Genomic DNA, 19,557 nt, shown 5'->3' with positions numbered 1-19,557 from the left:
ATTGGAGCGGGTCGGATGTCAGCGGACATGTCACCGCTGACATCCGACGATCCATAGAGGTCTATGGAGAATCCATTCAGGTCTGCCTACAAAACTGACAGGCAGACCTGAACGGATCGGTCAAGTGAAAGAGGCCTTTCACATTCCAACTAAAATTCATTTGCATGTCTGTATGAAAACAGAGACAAGTTCATCATGATAAGGCAGAGCTGCTGATAAATACATATAAAAATTGTCTCCTCTCTGCATATGACATAGCATTATGTCCATCAGCACTGTGTTTACTGTTGTTAAAAAAATGCAAATAAAAAGCATGCGCTACTAAAGAACCAAGCACTGTCACATCACAGAGGGCGTGATGTCACTGTTGCCTCTAGCATCTGGCATCAGTCTCAATTTAGGCCAAAATGTATTCTTCTACATATTGATAAAAAAAATAAAATCACAATACGTGTATATTGATTGGTTTGTGCAGTGTCTACAAACTATGGTATATTTTTATTTATTTTTTTGATTGCTAACTGTGGGGGGTGTTTTGACTGAGGAAATGTAAAGATCCATGTTCCTGCTTAGCAGGAACACAAGATCAGCACATTCCCCTCTCATAGAATGGCGGTCTGCCTTGTTTACATAGGCAGACCACCGTTCTGCCTTTCTCACAAGCGGGTTCCAATGATTGGCTCCCACTGTGTCCAATCACAGCGGGAGTGGGTCGCCGGTCGTATGCACGCATGCCCCAGACCCGGAACTGTCAGATCACGTACCAGGATCTGGTGCAGAGCGGCCACCCTGTCACAGTAAAAAGTGGTTAAAAGAGAAGTTCAGGAATTAAAAAAAAAAAAACATCCATACCCACCTAGGTGGATTCAGCATCAGTCCAATGCTGCATCTGTCCCCCACTGCCTCTAAGACCAGGAACTGAGCAATCAAAGACTGCTGATTACTCGGTTCTCAGTTTTTAATGAGCAGAGAGCCGGTGACTATCAGTCACTGGGTCTCTGCGCTGCCCCTCCAGCTCTCATTGGAACACGAGCTGTGGAATGGGCACAGGAGACCTGCTTAGGGTCTTAGGTGTGTGCTGAGAAGCTGATCTGGGTGAATCCCAACATTAAAGTCAGGATCTCTCCAGAGCCTGGACCGACAGAGTGATGTGAGACGACAGTGGACACACTGTTGGCTGAATATGGGTCACAGGAGTACAGAACTGAGTACACTTCTGTGTCCAATGGGATAATTCAAAATGCTAACCATAACATACAAGGCCATCCACAACCTCACCCCCATCTACATCACCAACCTCATCTGCAGATATTGCCCAAATCGTCCCCTCCGCTCCTCTGAGGACCTCCTGCTTTCTAGCTCCCTTGTTACCTCCTCTCATGCTCGCCTTCAAGACTTCTCCAGAGCCTCTCCCATCCTCTGGAACTCCCTGCCCCAGTCTGTCCGCTCAGCCCCTACCCTGTCCACCTTTAAGAGTTCCCTGAAAACTCATTTATTCAGGGAAGCCTATGCCACACCCACCTAACTGTTCCAGTCAAATCATTGTCCCCATCAAATCATTCTCTGCAACTATTACCTTTTGTACCACCACCCCCTCCCTTTAGAATGTAAGCTCTACGAGCAGGGCCCTCCTGTACCTTTTGTATTGTACTGTAATTGTGTTGTCCCCCCTATACATTGTAAAGCACTGCGTAAACTGTTGGCGCTATATAAATTGATAATAATAATAATAATAATAAGTAGGGCCAGAAGAGCTTTGGCCCTACTCCTGCTTTAAAATGTCTGTCAGTTTTCTTTTTTCTGTCATCTGTGTCCCATTGGAGAGATTTCCTTTTACTTCCTGTTCTATAGACAAAACAGGAAAGTGCAGAAAGACTCCCAAATGTGAGTCCTGTTCAGACCTGGTGAAAATGGTCACCAAGAAAATGAAGAGGATAATTATTTACAGCAGAAACACAAACAGAAACAACACATGTATGGATCAACTGTATCCAAAACTAAAAAAATAACTAAAACGTTTTGGCTTTACACTTTAACAATATGACAAGAATTTATAGATTTTACATTTGCGGTTTATAAAATATTTGTTAAAAGAACTAAGAATAAAAATAAGCACAAACCTGCTTTCCAGTAATTCCTTCATTAATTTCCTTTTCAAGTTCAGACAGCTCAGCCATACAGTTTTCCAGATCAGCTGGAACAAATTCTTTTGCCTTCAGATACTTCTGTTTTTCCCTGAGACATAGCGCATTTATTATTCTTAAACTTGACTCAAATTCCTCTTGTTGAATTTGTAACTTTCTGATTTCTTCTTGGATGTTTTCAAGTTTCCCATCCAATAGCACGGGTTCATTTAGCTCAACCTTCGTTTGTCTTAGCCACTCTAAAATACGACAGATCTCAGTATGAAAGTCTATACTCTGTATAAATCTGTTTTCACTTTCTCCCATTCTCTCCTTTACTAGTGAGTTCCATAACTTTAACTTCTCACGCCACTGTTGTACTTGCATTTCAGCAGATTCACATGCTGAAACTTCAATCACCGAGGACATTTCCTCTAACTGTTCTGTAATGCGCCTAAGCAAAGTTCCGGAATTCTGTAGGTTGGCTGCCAATGTACGGTAACTTTTCAGCTTATCCTCAGCTGGAAGCGTCTCCACATTAACTTGTTCTAGCTCCTTACTTAGTGCTTCAAACCTTATATTCAGCTTGGAACAAAGGTCTTCATATTTTCTATAGGCATGTGTTGTGTCTGCCAATTGGCTAACTTTCTGCTCTATCATTCTTTTTAACTTATGATACTGACTTACAACTTGCAGCATTTCTTCGGGAAGCCACGGTTGTCCGGTGCTACGGAAAATTTCTTTCTTCTGATTGAGTTCATTAACTGCTGTGCCAAGAGTCACAACTTCATTTAAAAGAGAAGAATAGTCTTGCTGAAGTGCCAATGCTTCTTCAGCTAAAAGATTTGAAGGAACTTTGTTCATGAGTAGAAAATGGTCTTCCAATTCTTTTAAAGCTTTGCTTGTCAAATCAATTAGCGAAATGTATTCTTTACGCATAAAGATTGCTTCCTGGACCTTACCAAGCTTTTCTCTGGCTAATTTAACAACATAATTACATTGCTGTGGCAAAGAATTCAATTTCTCATCTAGGTAGGAATGATCAACCTCATTCAGTGATGGGAGAATCTCCTGACCATTTTGTTGCAAAGAAAGTAAAAGATTTTCATACTCTGGTGCCTGCTCCAGTATTTGTTGGTATTTGGACAGCTGTGCGTAAAGCTCAGAATCATCATTCATTAAATTGATTTCAGGAAATGTAAGAACATCTGCCTGCTTAATCCAGTGACAAGCCTTATCTAAATCTTCCTTAAAATGTTTTCTTGAAACTAGGCTCTTTTCAAGTTCGATAAGCCTCTGTCCACATTTTTGAAGCACACTGTCAAAGACATTTTGAAGCTCTTGTAATTTTGCTAAAACCTCAGTCTTCTCTTGCTCTGTGGCCTCCTTCATCAACTCCCTGCCCTGGTTCCACAGGCAGTTAATATCAACCTGATAAGCCTTCAAGCCAGCTTGGGCATTTTTGCAAGTTCTGATTTGCTTGCTTACATCATCAGGATGGAGACATATATATTCTTGAAACATAACTTTTTTTTCATGCTGCTGAACTTGGTTCAAGGCCTGATAAGCTGCCATTAAAAACTGGGCTCTTTCAGACAAAGCCTTGTTAAGATGTCGTTTACGCTGGTTGACCAACTCACTGAGATAGTCTACATGTTTCTGTGAATCTGCTAGAGCTTTCTGAAGCTGTTGCCTTTCGTTCAGTCCTAAATTGCCCATAATTTTATCGGCATCTTTTATCACGTTTTTCAGCAACAATTGTTTGGTCTCTACTTCACTGCAGATAGTCAAGTGCTCCATGAGCAAGTTCTGAGCAAGTTCAGGTGGTGGACTTTGTTTTAAAGCCTCTGAGATACCAGGCTGTTGATCTTCGGCCCACTCAGTCAAATCCTGCAGACGGGAATGGACTAAGCTTAACTGTTCCAAAGTTGTAGCACATGTCTGGATTTTATTTTTCACTAGATCTTCAAGCTGAGTCCAGCGCTGCTCAAAGTGATTGGTCTGCTCTTTCACTAATTCTTTGTCATCTGAATTCAGATGTTCAGTTATTTTTTGCTTTTGCTCCTTGAGGTCTTCAAGTGCAAATCTTCTCTCTTGAAGAATACTGGCCAGTGTTTTTAGGGCTTCAAGATGTGCAGCTGTACTCTCAGTATCAGACCTGTTAAAAAAAAAAAAACAGAAATATAACTATATATGCAGTATAAATATTTTTTTATTGAGCCATTACTGTTCTTTTATAGAGAGCCTACTGGTTTGGCTGTTAAAGGAAACTTTCTGAGTTTTAAAGGTAGAAGGTTTTTTTATCTTGATGCATTCTATGCATTAACATAAAAAAAAACTTCTGTTTGTAGCAGCTTCCCCAGCACCCCCTAATACTAACCTGAGCCCCATCTCTCTCCAGCAATGCCCATGAATGTCTTAGCTGTATGGGACTCTCCTCCTGATTGGCTGAGACACAGAAGAGATGCCATTGGCTCCAACGGCTGTCAATAAAAGTCAGTTAGTCAATCATAGGCGAGAGGGGCAGGGGCAGGGCAGGGGTCCGTGTCTGAATGGACACAGGGAGCGATGACTTGGCTCGGGTGCCCCCATAGCAAGCTCCTTGCTGTGGGGGCACTCAACAGGAGGGAGAGGCCAGGAGTAGCGAAGAGGGACCCGAGGAAAGGAGGATCGAGGCTGCTCTGTGCAAATCCAACTGCTCAGAGGAGGTAATTATAACATGTTTGTTATTTTATTTTTTAACCGATTGCCACCCGCCGGCTGTCATATGACAGCCAGGCGGTGCGGCTCTTGTCCCCCCATTTAAACAGGGAATGCGTGCAACTGTGTCACGGAGACACCGCTCGCCACCGAGGGGGGTGAACAGCCATTGGGCATGGCTCTTTACCAAGTGATCGGCCGTGATGAAGTCATGGCCGATCACAGGAGGTACTGACCCACTTTGCACAGCACATGCGCGTGATTGGGGGTGCACTGCGCATGCACATCAGGAACACTGCACGTCACCGACACTGGTAAATAGCCATTGGCCAGTGGCTGTTTACCATGTGATCGGCTGTCATCCTTTCACAGCCGATCACTAAATGTCAACAAACCGCGGTAACAAGATGTTACCGGGTTCTCCTCCTCACACACCGATCATGTGTGAGGAGGAGATTGCAGTAACATCTCATTACCCCCAACAGTGTACACCAACACACACAGTCCATATGAGTACCTGAGTACCTGTTACAATCCATATGAGTACCAAGTACCTGAGTACCTGTCACCGCCCTTCATAGTACCCAAGTACCTGTCACCAGGCCATCAGAGTACCCGAGTTCCTGTCATCAGGCCATCAGAGTACCTGTCACCAGCCCATCAGAGTACCTGAGTACCTGTCACCAGCCCATCAGAGTACCCGAGTACCTGTCACCAGCCCAATAGAGTAACCGAGTACCTGTCACCAGCCCATCAGTGTACCCGAGTACCTGTCACCAGCCCATCAGAGTAACAGAATACCTGTCACCAGCCCATCACAGTACCCGAGTACCTGTCACCAGCCCATCAGAGTAACTGAGTACCTGTAACCAGCCTATCAGAGTAACCAGTACCTGTCACCAGCCCATTAGAGTAACCGAGTACCTGTCACCAGCCCATCAGAGTACCTGAGTACCTGCCACCAGGCCATCAGAGTACCCAAGTTCCTGTCACCAGGCCATCAGAGTACCCGAGTACCTGTCACCAGCCCATCAGAGTAACCGAGTACCTATCACCAGCTCATCAGAGTACCCGAGTACCTGTCTGCAGCTCATCAAGTTACCCGAGTACCTGTCTCCAGCCCATCAGAGTACCCGAGTACCTATCTGCAGCCCATGCCACATAGAATATATGTTGGGGTGTTTTCTTTCCAAAATGGGGTCATTTTGTGGGTAATTCCACTGGGCTGGTGCTCAAGGACCTTCACAAGTGTGATGGGTAGGAATGAAATGAGATGTGTAATTTATTCTCATAGAACCCCTGAAGGTACTACTTCAATATTGGGCCTCTGTATGTGGCCAGACTGTGTAAAAGTCTCACACATGTGGTATCACCATACTCGGGAAGAGTAGCAGAATATATTTTGGGTTGTAATTTGTTGTATGCATATGCTGTGTGTGAGAAATAACTCACCATGCTACTTACTTAATATCTTGGAATGTCTACTTTCTAAAAAGGGGTCATTTGGGAGGTATTTGTACTTTCCTGACTTGTTAGTGCCCCTTCAAACTACCGCGACTTGTCAGGCGACTTAGTCGCCTGACAAGTCGCGCTCCGTTCTGTACTATGGAACCGTTCTGTACTATGGAACCGTTCTAATAGGAGCGACTCAAGTCGCTCAAACTTAGAAAAAGGTTCCTGTACTATTTTTGGGGCGACTTCAGGCGACTTGCATTGACTTCTATACAGTAGTCGTTTTGCAAGCCGCTGCTGAAGTCGTGTGCAGGTCACGTCTGTGAGTCGCGCTGCAAGTCGTGTCACCCCTGTGTGAACGGGCACTTAGTGTCTCAAGAAATGAGATACACCTGATGTACTGAAGGCCTGATCAGATGTGATCAATTTCCAGTGATTGGTACCTTAGTTTGTAGACTCTATAACTTTCACAAAGACCAAATAATATACACTAATTTGGGTTATTTTTACCAAAGAAATGTAGCAGTATAAATTTTGCCCAAAATGTATGAATAAAAATTACTAATTAGCAAAATTTTATGACAGAATCAAAGAAAAAGGCATTTTTTTCACAAAATATACGGTCTTTTTTTATTTATAGCACACAAAAATAAAAAACCCACTAGTGATTAAATACCACCAAAAGAAAGCTCTATTTGTGTGAAAAAAGGATGCAAGTTTCATATGGGTACAGTGTTGCATGACTGAGTAATTGTCATTCAAACTGTGAGAGTGATGAAAGCTGAAAATTGGTCCGGGCAGGAAGGGAGTGTAAGTGCACTATATTGAGGTGGTTAAGCAAGACTTTACAATCGCTTGAAGTCCTTTTTACTCCTCTATCTTCCATATGCTATTTTCCTTGCTGTCATATTTTCCACTTTTGCTTCTATACTTTGTGGTTGATTTACTAAAACAGGAGTGCAAAATCTGGTGCAGCTCTGCATAGAAATCATTAAACTTCCAGTTTTTTTTTCAAAGCTTAATTGAACAAGCTGCATCAGATTTTGCACTCTCCAGTTCTAGTAAATCAACTCCTTTGTCTCCCATACCTGGAACAAGTATACAAATAAAGATGAATTTACTTTGAATTTACTTGACCTGTTGCAGGTCAGTGACTAAGGCTAGGTTCAGATCTATGCATATGTGGTTGATGTGTTTTTGTTGTGCATTTTCTGGCATGCATTTTTTTTTTTCAAGTGCACTCACTGATGCATTTTTAATTCGTTTTTTGTTTTGGCCAACCGCAAGCTATGGGTTGCTAAGAGGGGGTGTGATGTTGCTAAGGGGAGACGTCTGTTGTCATGCAGGAAAACACAGCAAAAATGTGGTAAAAATGCATGTATATGTGTTTTCTGATGCAATTCCATTGAAGTCCACTGAGCCAAAAATGTATCGTGCTGCATCTAAAAAAGTCCCTTCACCTTTCCAAAAAAACACATTGCAGGAAAGATGTGAAATAGGGATGTCTTAGGAAATAAGGTTAAATGGATCATAGAGCTTTTCTGCAGATCTGCAAAAGCAAACAACGCATAGATGTAAACCTAGTCTCAAGCCTGCTGCACGCTATTTATTATTTTTTGTTCAGCCCAGTGGGCTGAACAACAAAAAACTGAAGAGCTCCGGAGGAGCAGCTGTACCAACTATCCGATTACTGCACCCCCGATGCAACTGCCCCCCGCACCAGCAGAACACAACGATCAGCGTTTCCAGCCATTGCCTGAAAGTGCTGATCAAATGCTAATCGCTAGACCTTTTTCAGTCATGCTCCTTCTGCCGGACTGGACACTGTAAACATGGGCCAAACATGAGGTCAAACCTAAACACTTTCAATTTGTACGGCCCTTGCACTACAAAGTTGCAGGTAAATTGAATAAGAAAATTGTATAATGTATGGTCAGCTTAACACCAATAAATATCTGACATAAGCTCCCACTACTCTGTCCAAAACAAAATAAAATTTAACTTGAGATCTATTTTGTAGTGACTCTGTAAGGTTCGTTATGGCTCTCCAGGTGTGTGGAACATGTGCTCCCCTGCCATATGCTGTGGTCCCTCCCACCAGCTTGTACATCACTATAGGAAGTACAAGTTTTTGGATGCGCCTACTAAGTGCAGGAGGGGTATCATCTGAATAGTTGAATAATTTCAGTGGCCAGGGAGCAGAATAGCTGTGGTGTTTCAAGATACAAGCCACAGGAAAGATAAATATATTCCCTCTTCTTTTAGTAGTCATGTTTTTAGATACAATTGATCCTCTGCTGACAAAAAGCTAAAGCAAAAGTGTGCTTCTTGCCATAACAATCATTGTCTTATACAATATCTCACAAAAGTGAGTACACCCCTCACATTTTTGAAAATATTTTATTATATATTTTCATGTGACAACACTGAAGAAATGACACTTTGCTACAATGTAAATTAGTGAGTGTACAGCTTGTATAACAGTGTAAATTTGATGTCCCCTCAAAATAACTAAAGGCAAGAAAAGTGAGTACACCCCTAAGTGAAAATGTCCAAACTGGGCCCAAAGTGTCAATATTTTTTTGTGGCCACCATTATTTTCCAGCACTGCCTTAACCTTCCACTGGAGTCCTCTTCAACTCCTCCATGATGACATTACGGAGCTGGTGGATGTTAGAAACCTTGTGCTCCTCCACCTTCCATTTGAAGATGCCCCATAGATGCTCAATAGGGTTTAGGTCTGGCGATATGCTAGGCCAGTCCATCATGTTTACCCTCAGCTTCTTTAGCAAGGCATTGGTAGTGTGTTTGGGGTCGTTATCATGTTGGAATACTGCCCTGCAGCCCAGTCTCCAAAAGGATGGGATCATGCTCTACATGTCACAGTACATGTTTCCATTCATGTTCCCTCAATGAACTGTAGATCCTCAGTGCCAGCAGCACTCATGCAGCCCAAGACTATGACACTCCCACCACCATGCTTGACTGTAGGCAAGACACACTTGTCTTTGTACTCCTCACCTGGTTTCTGCCACACACACTTGACACCATCTGAACCGAATAAGTTAATCTTGGTCTCATCAGACCAGAGGACATGGTTCCAGTAATCCATGTCCTTAGTCTGCTTGTCTTCAGCAAACGGTTTGCAGGTTCATCTTCAGCTTTATCTTTGCATCATCTTTAGAAGAGGCTTCCTTCTGGGACAACAGCCATGCAGACCAATTTGATGCATATGGTTTGAGCACTGACAGGCTGACCCCCACCACTTCAACCTCTACAGCAATGCTGGCAGCACTCATACGTCTATTTTCCAAAGACAACCTCTGGATATGATGCTGAGCACGTGTACTCAACTTCATTGGTCGACCATAGTGAGGCCTGTTCTGAGTAGAACCTGTCCTGTTAAACTGCTGTATGGTATTGGCCACCATGCTGCAGCTCAGTTTCAGGGTCTTGGCAATCATCTTATAGCCTAGGCCATCTTTATGTAGAGCAACAATTCTTTTTACAGATCCTCAAAAAGTTATTTGCCATGAGGTGGCATGTTGAACTTCCAGTGACCAGTATAAGAGAGTGAGAGTGATAACACCAAATTTAACCTTGTAACATTAATGAGTCACATGACACCCTGGGGAGAGAAATAGCTAATTGGGCCCAATTGTGACATTTTCACTTAGGGTGTACTCACTTTTGTTGCCAGCGGTTTAGACATTATTGGCTGTGTGTTGAGTAATTTTGAAGTGACAGCAAATTTAAACTGTTATACAAGCTGTACACTCACTACTTTACATTGTAGCAAAGTGTAACCTCTTCAGTGTTGTCAAATGAAAAGATATGTTAAAATATTTTCAAAAATGTGAGGGGTGTACTCACCTTTGTGAGATACTATAAATCCAAAAAGAAGAAATGTGATTGGACAACAACCCCACAAATAGCCCAGCCTGCTTTGCTCAGGTTTTATAAATCAGCCTTCAACAGCTGTACAATTACATTACAACACATTTTAGTTAAAGCTGTGAGAAAAATGCAATAGCAATGTTACTTTAGTTTGTACATTATAAAAAGGAATTTTCGCAAAGAAAATCAAAGAAATATGACTATTCATAAATTACCTGGCTAAATTATCCCATTCGGTGGTGAGCTTTTCCAGAAAAACATCCACCAAGCTGAGACGATCATGATAATCACGTGATCTCTGCAAGTCCTCCTCCCTCTGCTGAAGTAGATTGTTAATTTGAAAGCAGAAGTCCAACCAACGGCTACTTAGGTGCCCAATGTCTGCATGCTCTGGAGACTCTTGCCCATTGGTAAGTTGGTTGACTTTCTCTGTAAAACTGGTAATCTTATCTTGCTGAGACTGAAGCTTCTGACAGAATCCCTAGAAGATAGAGAAAATAAGATGGGATGGGAGAGTAGGAAAGGTTTTAAGCACAGTCCTAAATTTTCTAAAATAAATGATGCAGATATTTTTATAAATTCAATGAAAGATTTTGAGAACAATTTTATTAGTAATGATCACTGGAGCTGCAATATTTTACTTGAGAATGAAGTTGCTTGAGTGCGTTTGTTGTTGCTTGATGTTTTTCACTAACTTGCCAACTGCAAGATTAAAGCAGTTCTAAAGGCAGGACATTTTTTACCTTAATGCATTCCTTGCATTAAGGTAAAAAACGTCTCAATGATTATATCGCCCCCTCATCTCCCTAAATACTTACCTATCTTCTATCTCCAGCAAGTGCTGTGCCCCAGTGCAGCAACACTGCTCTCTTTTCCTCTCTTCACAGGACTCAATGATAGGAGTGGGAACCATAGGCTCCAGCTGCTGTCACTCAAATCCTGTGAGGAGGGAAAGGTGGGCGGGGCTGAGCCTCTGTGTGTGTGGCAATAGATGTACAACAGCCTGGCTCGGGGGCTTGCCCGAAGATGTCCCCTCTTAGGAAGCAGCATTTTATAGTGGCACACGGAGAAGAGGTGGAGCCGAGAGTGTCCACATGGGACCCGAGAAGGAGGAGGAGGAGATTCAAGCTGCTTTGTGCAATAAAATTGCACAGAGCAGGTAGGTATAATATGTTTATTATTTTAATTTAAAAAAATTAAAGCTTTACAACCATTTTAACGATCCTCAAATATTTTGCATCACTTGCAAGTTTCAAAAAATGGCCATAGGTTGTGTGTGCATTATTCTGTCTAATGCCTTGTACATACAAATGGAGCTTCCGTCGGAAAAAACTTGGATGGGTTTTGCGACCGAATTCCGCTCAAGCTTGGCTTGCATACACACGGTCACAGGAAAGTTCTCTGAACTTTTGACCGTCAAGAATGCAGTGATGTACAACACTATGATGAGCCGAGAAAATTAAGTTCAATGCTTCAGAGCATGCGTCAAATTGTTTCCGAGCATGTGTAGGAATTGGTACAGACGATCTGAACTTTTTCCGACCGAAAAATTGAGAACCTGCTCTCAATCTTTTGCTGGCAGGAATTCCGCCAGCAAAAGTCTGATGGAGGGTACACATGGTCGGAATTTCCGACCAAAAGCTGACATCGGACTTTTGCTGGCGAAACTTCCGATTGTGTGTACGGGCCATAACTGTCACTGCAGGATAAACAGAATTCAGCTAAAGGTGCTCACTTAGCGCTAAAAGTATTGTCTAGAAGCTATTAGTTCACAGCAGAATAACACAAAACATCCAACGCATTTCAGAAGCCCAACAACTCCCCCGTCTTCTTTTTTCAAATGCATTATTTAATCCACAATACCACAAAAGGCGAGTCCAGGTTATCTCTGTAACCCTGTGTAAACAATAACATTACAGATACATTGGGATGATACAGTCAAAAATCAGGATTATAAATAAAATCAGACATGACATTCTTAGCGTATAATCTGTGTGGGTATATTCCATGCACTGTAGCAACTAAGGGGTAAATCCGTTGTCACATGTCCTGCTCTCACCTAAACTATTTTCCAATTTCTAAATTACAGAAGAGAGAAGAGAAGAAAAGATAACCGAAAAAAGAATAAAGGGGAGAAATGGGGGGGGGGGTAGGGACAAGGAAAGGAGGGGGGGGGGTGGAATGGGCACCAAGCCATCCAGCATCTCTGCATGTTTACAGGTGTTCTACCAAGAAGGTTTAAACCCTCTTCAATGAGGACAAACAGATTCCATAATCTCCACATCTCTGAATATTTTTCTTGTTTATTTTATGAGATCCTCCATTTTATCGATCTCTTCCACTTTATGAAGCCAGCCTCCGACACTGGGAGGTGCTGAGTAACTCCCCCTTCTTCAGGGAAAGTGTCAAAAAACATTTTTCTGACACAAAGATTGCAGGTTTTCTGTAACTTTTATACACTAAATATTCCTGTTGAGTTTGCCATCTTAGAGTCCTACCAATTACAGTACCAGAGTTACACTTTTATTGGTTTTTGACACTTTCACTGAAGAAGGGGTTTTGGACTCTCGAACCTTTGTTTGGCACGCTCATTGGGCTGTATATACATAGATTCTCAACTCTGGTTCCCCTTTTTGCACGGATGTTCCTGTTTGGTGTAGAGCAGCCACACTGGAGCCGTTCTGTGCTGTTATAATCTGACTGATATGCCAAAAATTGTTTCCAGCACCCCGTCTTCACCTGTGCATACTAACAGAAACTGGGGGGGAAATGTTCTAATTTTTGGCTTTAAATACACTTTGATTTATTTTTTTGACCAGAAGAATTAAAATAAATACTAAGTTTTGCTTACCCAGTATCAATCACTGAGGCTGACTCATAAAAAAAGGAGAGCATCCAAAATCAACATCCAAAATTCCTATTTCATTTTTCCATAAAATGACAGGTGAGACCTGGCTGGTTGCTGTTGGCAACATCTCTACTTTGAGACTCTTTCCTTCAGTCTTGCCATGCAACAGCCCCACTATTTGCAATTGTATCTACAAATACTGTACCATGGTATGTAGGAAGCACCTTCTTTAAATTCCTTCTACTTATAAATAAAAAGGAATTTAGATTTCCCTGTACACTTGATATTTTGGATTGCAGTACTGGACACAGGCTGAGTATTCCCATCACCTGAAGGTAGTAGCCTATAACCCAGGGTCTATGAATGCTCAGCCTGTGTCCTGTACTGTACAATTATTTAGAGACTTTATTTCTCTTCTTACTCTGAGCTATGAGTAAGCGCTGGTTATAGCGTGAAACGCGTCAGACACCTTGTTCTAATTTTTTGTTTCCCTTTGCTGTGATGTTTTGTTCAATATGGAGTTTTTGCATTTGAAGAAATAAAGGCACTTTACTTTTTACTCAATCCGGAGTGCGGCTATCCAGAGTTTTGTTCAGTTTTTGTATACTTTATTTCTCTTCTGTCAGATCTTAAAAAGCACATATTACGTACATATACCCCAAGCTGAAAAGTCTTGATTTTCACATCATAGCACAGAAACATAATCATAGAAGGCACAAGCTCCCAGTACCTTAAGCTGTGATACCATGTTCTGTGCCAGTTTAATCTCCAGCTCTGCTCGTCTTCTCTTCATGTTCTGAATCTGCTGACCTGCCTCCTGGAAATATACTTGAAGTTCCGCCTTTAGATGTTTAACTTCTTCCCACCCATTCGCCAGATCCTGAGACGCCATCATTCTCTGCTCAATCTGGAAAAGGAAATATTGTCAACCCACTCAGACTTTGTCATTTTGGTTTCAAATTCATAGCTTTCCTTCACGAATCATCTACTCCATATAAGCTAATATCAAACTATACAGGTGCATCTCATAAAATTAGAATGGCATCAAAAAGTTAATTTATTTCAGTAATTCAATTCAAAAAGTGAAACTCATATACTTTATATAGATGCATTATATACAGAGTGATATATTTCAAGCATTTTTTTTCTTTTGATTTTGATGATTATGGCTTACAGCTTGTGAAAACCCCACATTCAGTATCTTAGAAATCTAAAATTATACATAAGATCAATTAAAAAAAAAAAGAAAAAGGGGATTTTTAATACAGAAATGTTGCCTTACTGAAAAGTGTGTCGATGTACAGTATAGTATACACTCAATACTTGATACTTGAGAGGCGATCAGCCTTTGGCACTGCTGAAGTGTTATGAAGCCCAGGTTGCTTTGATAGCAGCCTTTAGCTCGCCTGCATTGTTATTGTTCTTGACAATACCCTACAAATTCTCTATGAGGTTTAAGTCAGGAGAGTTTGCTGGCCAATCAAGCACAGTGATACCATGATCATTAAACCAGGTATTGGTACTTTTGGCACTGTGGGCAGGTGCTAAGTCCTGTTGGAAAATGAAATCAGCATCTCCATAAAGCTGGTCAGCAGAGGCAAGCATGAAGTTCTCTAGAATTACTTGGTAAAGAGCTGCACTGACTTTGGACTTGATAAAACCCAATGGACCAACTCCAGCAGATGACATGGCTCCCCAAATCATCACTGAATGTGGAAAACATTGCATTTAATTTGGAAATCAAGGTCCCAAAGTCTGGAGGAAGAGTAGAGATGCACAGAATCCAAGTTGCATAAGGTCCAGTGTGAAGTTTTCACAGTCAGTGATAATTTGGGGAGCCATGTCATCTACTAGTGTTGGTCCGATGTGTTTTATCAAGTCCAAAGTCAGCACAAGCCCTCTACAACAAAATTCCAGAGTACTTCATGCTACCCTGTGCTGACTAGCTTAATGGAGATGCCGATTTAATTTTCCAGCAGGATTGGCATCTGTCTACACTGCCAAAAATACCAATACCTGGTTTAATGATCATAGTATTGCTGTTCTTGATTGGCCAGCAAACTCACCTGAGAATAGAGAATAGAGAATCTGTGGGGTATTGTCAAGAGGAAGATGAGAGACACCAGCCCGACAATGCAGACGAGCTGAAGGCCACTATCAAAGCAACCTGGGTTTCATAACCCCTCAGCAGTGTCACAAGAGTATCGCCTTCATGCCACACCATATTTATGCAGTAATTTATGCAAAAGGTGCCACAACCAATTATTGAGTGCATATTATACTGTACATGGACATACTTGCCAGTAAGCCAACATTTCTGTATTAAAAATCTTTTTATATTGGTCTTATGTAATATTAAAATTTTCTGAGATACTGCACTTTGGGTTTTTGCTAGCTGTAAGCCATAATCATCAAAATTAAAAGAAATGAATGCTTGAACAATGTGTAGAACGCATCTACAGTATCTCAGAAAAGTGAGTACACCCCTCACATTTTTGTAAATATTTTATTATATCTTTTCATGAGAAAACACTGAAGAAATTAAACTTTGCTACAATGTAAATTAGTGAGTGTACAGCTTGTATAACAGTGACAACACTGAAGAAATGGCACTTTCCTTCAATGTAATGTAGTGCGTGTAAAGCTTGTATAACAGTGTAAATTTGTTGTCTCCTCAAAATAACTCAACACACAGCCATTAATGTCTAAATCGCTGGCAACAAAAGTGAGTACACCCCTAAGTGAAAATGTCCAAATTGGGCCTAAAGTGTCAATATTTTTTGTGGCCACCATCATTTTCCAGCACTGCCTTAACCCTCTTAGGCATGGAGTTCACCAGAGCTTCACAGGGTGCCACTGGAGTCCTATTCCACTGCTCCATGATGACATCACAGAGCTGTGGGATGTTAGAGGCCTTGTGCTCCTCCACCTTCCGCTTGAGCATGCCCCACAGATACTCAATAGGGTTTAGGTATGGAGACATGTTTGGCCAGTCCATCACCTTTACCCTCAACTTCTTTAGCAAGGCAGTGGTCATCTTGGAGGTGTGCTTTGAGTCATTATCATGTTGGAATACTACCCTGCGGCTCAGTCTTCGAAGGGAGGGGATCATGCTCTGCTTCAGTATGTCACAGTACATTTTGGCATTAATGGTTCCCTCAATGAACTGTAGCACCCCAGTGCCAGCAGTACTCATGCAGACCCAGAACATGACACTCCCACCCCCATGCTTGACTGTAGGCAAGGCACACTTGTCTTTGTACTCCTCACCTGGTTGCTGCCCCACAAGCTTGACACCATCTGAACCAAATAAGTTTATCTTGGTCTCATCAGACCACAGGTCCAGTCATCTGTGTCCTTAGTCTACTTGTCTTCAGCAAACTGTTTGTGGGCTTTATTGTGCATCATCTTTAGAAGAGCCCAATTTGATGCAGTGTGCGGCATATGTTATAAGCACTGACAGGCTGACCCCCCCACCCCTTCAATATCTGCAGCAATGCTTGCAGCACTCATACATCTATTTCCCAAAGACAACCTTTGGATATGACGTTGAGCACATGCACTCAGCGTCTTTGGTTGACCATGGCAAGGCCTGTTCTGAGTGGAACCTGCCCTGTTAAACCGCTGTATGGTATTGGCCACTGTGCTGCAGCTCAGTTTCAGGGTCTTAGAAATCTTCTTATAGCCTAGGTCAGCTTTATGTAGAGCAACAATTCTTTTTTTTAGATCCTCAGAAACTTCTTTGCCATGAGGTGCCATGTTGAACTTCCAGTGACCAGTATGAGAGAGTGAGAGCAATAACACCAAATTTAACATTCCTGCTCCCCATTCACACCTGATACCTTGTTACACTAACGAGTCACATGACACTGGGGAGGGAAAATGGCTAATTGGGCCCAATTTGGACATTTTCACTTAGGGGGTGTACTCAATTTTGTTGCCAGCTGTTTAGACATTAATGGCTGTGTGTTGAGTTATTTTGAGGGGACAGCAAATTTACACTGTTATACAAGCTGTACACTCACTACTTTACATTGTACTAAACTGTCTTTATAAACACTTTCTTCAGTGTTGTCACATGTAAAGGTAAATTAAATATTTACAAAAATGTTACATATTATTCTCTGGCAAAGATAACAACTCAGTCTAAAGTTGTCCTTGCATGTTTTAATCTAATTCTGTAAATTTGCCTTTAGCATTATCAAAACCTGGCACTGGGAGGGCATCCTTGTCACAGTTGAATCATTTCTCCTTTATTTTAATTCTAGAGATAACTATAAAATTTCCCATCACTTTCTGTCCAAGTGATCATGGTTAAAAAGCTAAAAAAAGGTGAGTCTACCCAGCAGAGACAGGAACACAAAACAGAGGTTCTAACCCTTACCTATCCTTTCGAAAACTAAAAAATAGTGGGTTTTGGATACAGTTTAACCACTTCCCGACCAGCGCACGACGATGTACGTCGACAGAATGGCACGGGCAGGCATATTGGCGTACAGGTACGTCCAATATTCGATGCCGCCCTGCCATCGGGAGCGCGCCACTGGCGGCGCGCTCCCGCGCTGGTCGGGACCCCCGTGAGTCCGGTCGCGGGACCCGCGGACTCGATCGCCGCGGGCATCCCCGCGATCGTCTCACGGAGCGGCCGAATGGAGGAAATGCTGTGTAAACAACATTTTTCCATTCTGCCTAGCAACTAGTGACGCTGATCTCTGCTCCATGTGATTGGAGCAGAGATCAGTGTACACTAAATGAAAGCCCAACCCCCCCACAGTTAGTAACACACCCCTAGGAACACTTAACCCCTACACTGCCACCCACTGGTTAACCCTTTCACTGCCAGTGTCATTTACACAGGAATCACTGCATTTATATAGCAGTGATTACTGTATAAATGACAATGGTCCCAAAAATGTGTCAAAAATGTCCGATGGGTCCCCCACAATGTCACAGTCACAATAAAAATCGCAGATCGCCGCCATTACTAGTAAAAAAAAAAATAATAAAAAATTATTAATAAAAATGCTATAAAACTATCCCTATTTTGTAAACGCTATAACTTTTGCGTAAACCAATCAATAATCTCTTATTGCGTTTTTTTTTACCAAAAATATGTAGAAGAATACGTATCGGCCTAAACTGAGGGAAAAAAATGTTTTTTTATATATTTTTGGGGGATATTTATTATAACAAAAAGTAAAAAATAATGCGTTTTTTTCAAAATTGTCGCTCTATTTTTGTTTATAGCGCAAAAAATAAAAACCGCAGGGGTGATCAAATACCACCAAAAGAAAGCTCTATTTGTGGGAAAAAAAGGACGTCAATTTTGTTTGGGAGCCACGTCGCACGACCGCGCAATTGTCAGTTAAAGCGACGCAGTGCCGAATCGCAAAAAGTGGTCTGGTCTTTGACCAGCAAATTGGTCCGGTCTGAAAGTGGTTAAGCAATCCATTCAGTAAGTATCTAGTCAGGTAGTCCCTTGCACATAATTGTTAGATAAGTGTTTGTACAGTCAGGTTTTAACATGTATGCTCAGTTTAAAGTGCATGTTAAGCCAAAGATTGTATCCTTTTGTATAGGGAAAGGACTCTTTTGAGTGGGAAAGGACTTGTACTGCTATCTGAGGATCAGAAATGTACCCTTACTTCCTGTCCATCTGACATTTTATCAGACAGAAAGTGAGGGGGAAACCTTTAACAACAACAACAGGGAGAGAAATAAATTTGTATTTTTGTGTTCTCTCTAAAATTGTATTGCTTATTGTTTATTGTTCAACCAGAGAACGCTTTATACTCATTTATAAAATCCAAAGCTTCCACTGAATGCTGAGTAGTGCTCAGCCTGACTCAATTTTAGGTGCAGCACAAGAAGCCCTCTTCGGAACACAGTGCTGTTTACTGTACGTAGCAAAGGCTACATAAAGTTCATACAGTACATACAGCCACTGCAAAAGTGAGTGAAGGTTAAATAAAACATAACACATAATTCCTGGACTGAACAGTTTGATCCTGAGAGTGAAGGATTTGGTGTTTTGTGGAAGAAAAACTCTGGCTTGAGCTGTGTCTAGGATCAGAACCAGATAATACAAGCAATGAGTCGGCCCCAGTGCAGACCTCTGAAGGTTCAGGGTGAAATCAAACATTGTTAAGGTCTCAACTGTAGGAAGTTGCCCAGATACCCCAAGATGGGGATACCCTGGGAGCATAGCAAAGCCAGAACAAGACCACCACCTTGGTTGATACCAAGCTGCACAAGCTAAGCCAAATGGCCCACAAACTGGATGAGCTAAGGGCCCACTGTGAATCAAAGGAATTGATGATGTGCTAGAAAAATAAGGACATTTAAGTAGACATACTTATGTCCACAGAGGATAAAAAGTCTCAGTGCTGCAGGAAGACTATGACAGACCTGGTGGCTTCCATGTTGAATTCCTGGGCTGCATAAAAACATTTAGGGCCTTTAGATCCAAGATGGAGCAGATAACCCTATTTGGTTTTTGAACTTTAAAAAAAAGGTTCCCTGAAATCTCTGAGAATC

The 19,557-nt window shown here is 41.8% G+C and overlaps 1 protein-coding gene across 15 annotated transcripts in view; it reads right to left on the bottom strand.

The window, feature by feature from the left end:
- The window catches only part of SYNE1 (spectrin repeat containing nuclear envelope protein 1), a 663,643-nt gene that overhangs the window by 223,087 nt on the left and 420,999 nt on the right, over positions 1-19,557 (bottom strand). For all 15 annotated transcript variants that reach the window (XM_077486324.1, XM_077486337.1, XM_077486323.1 and 12 more), the window contains 3 exons: positions 13,751-13,927; positions 10,388-10,653; positions 2,121-4,281 (listed from right to left, as the gene is read on the bottom strand). In XM_077486324.1, the coding sequence (XP_077342450.1) occupies positions 2,121-4,281; positions 10,388-10,653; positions 13,751-13,927 (2,604 nt within the window). The remainder of the gene's footprint in view (positions 1-2,120; positions 4,282-10,387; positions 10,654-13,750; positions 13,928-19,557) is intronic.

This window comes from Lithobates pipiens, unplaced genomic scaffold (assembly GCF_037356315.1).
Source record: "Lithobates pipiens isolate NorthernLeopardFrog02 unplaced genomic scaffold, aLitPip1_a1.2 Scaffold_18, whole genome shotgun sequence".
NCBI classification, from domain to species: domain Eukaryota; kingdom Metazoa; phylum Chordata; class Amphibia; order Anura; family Ranidae; genus Lithobates; species Lithobates pipiens.
This window is presented reverse-complemented; position numbering and strand designations above follow the sequence as displayed.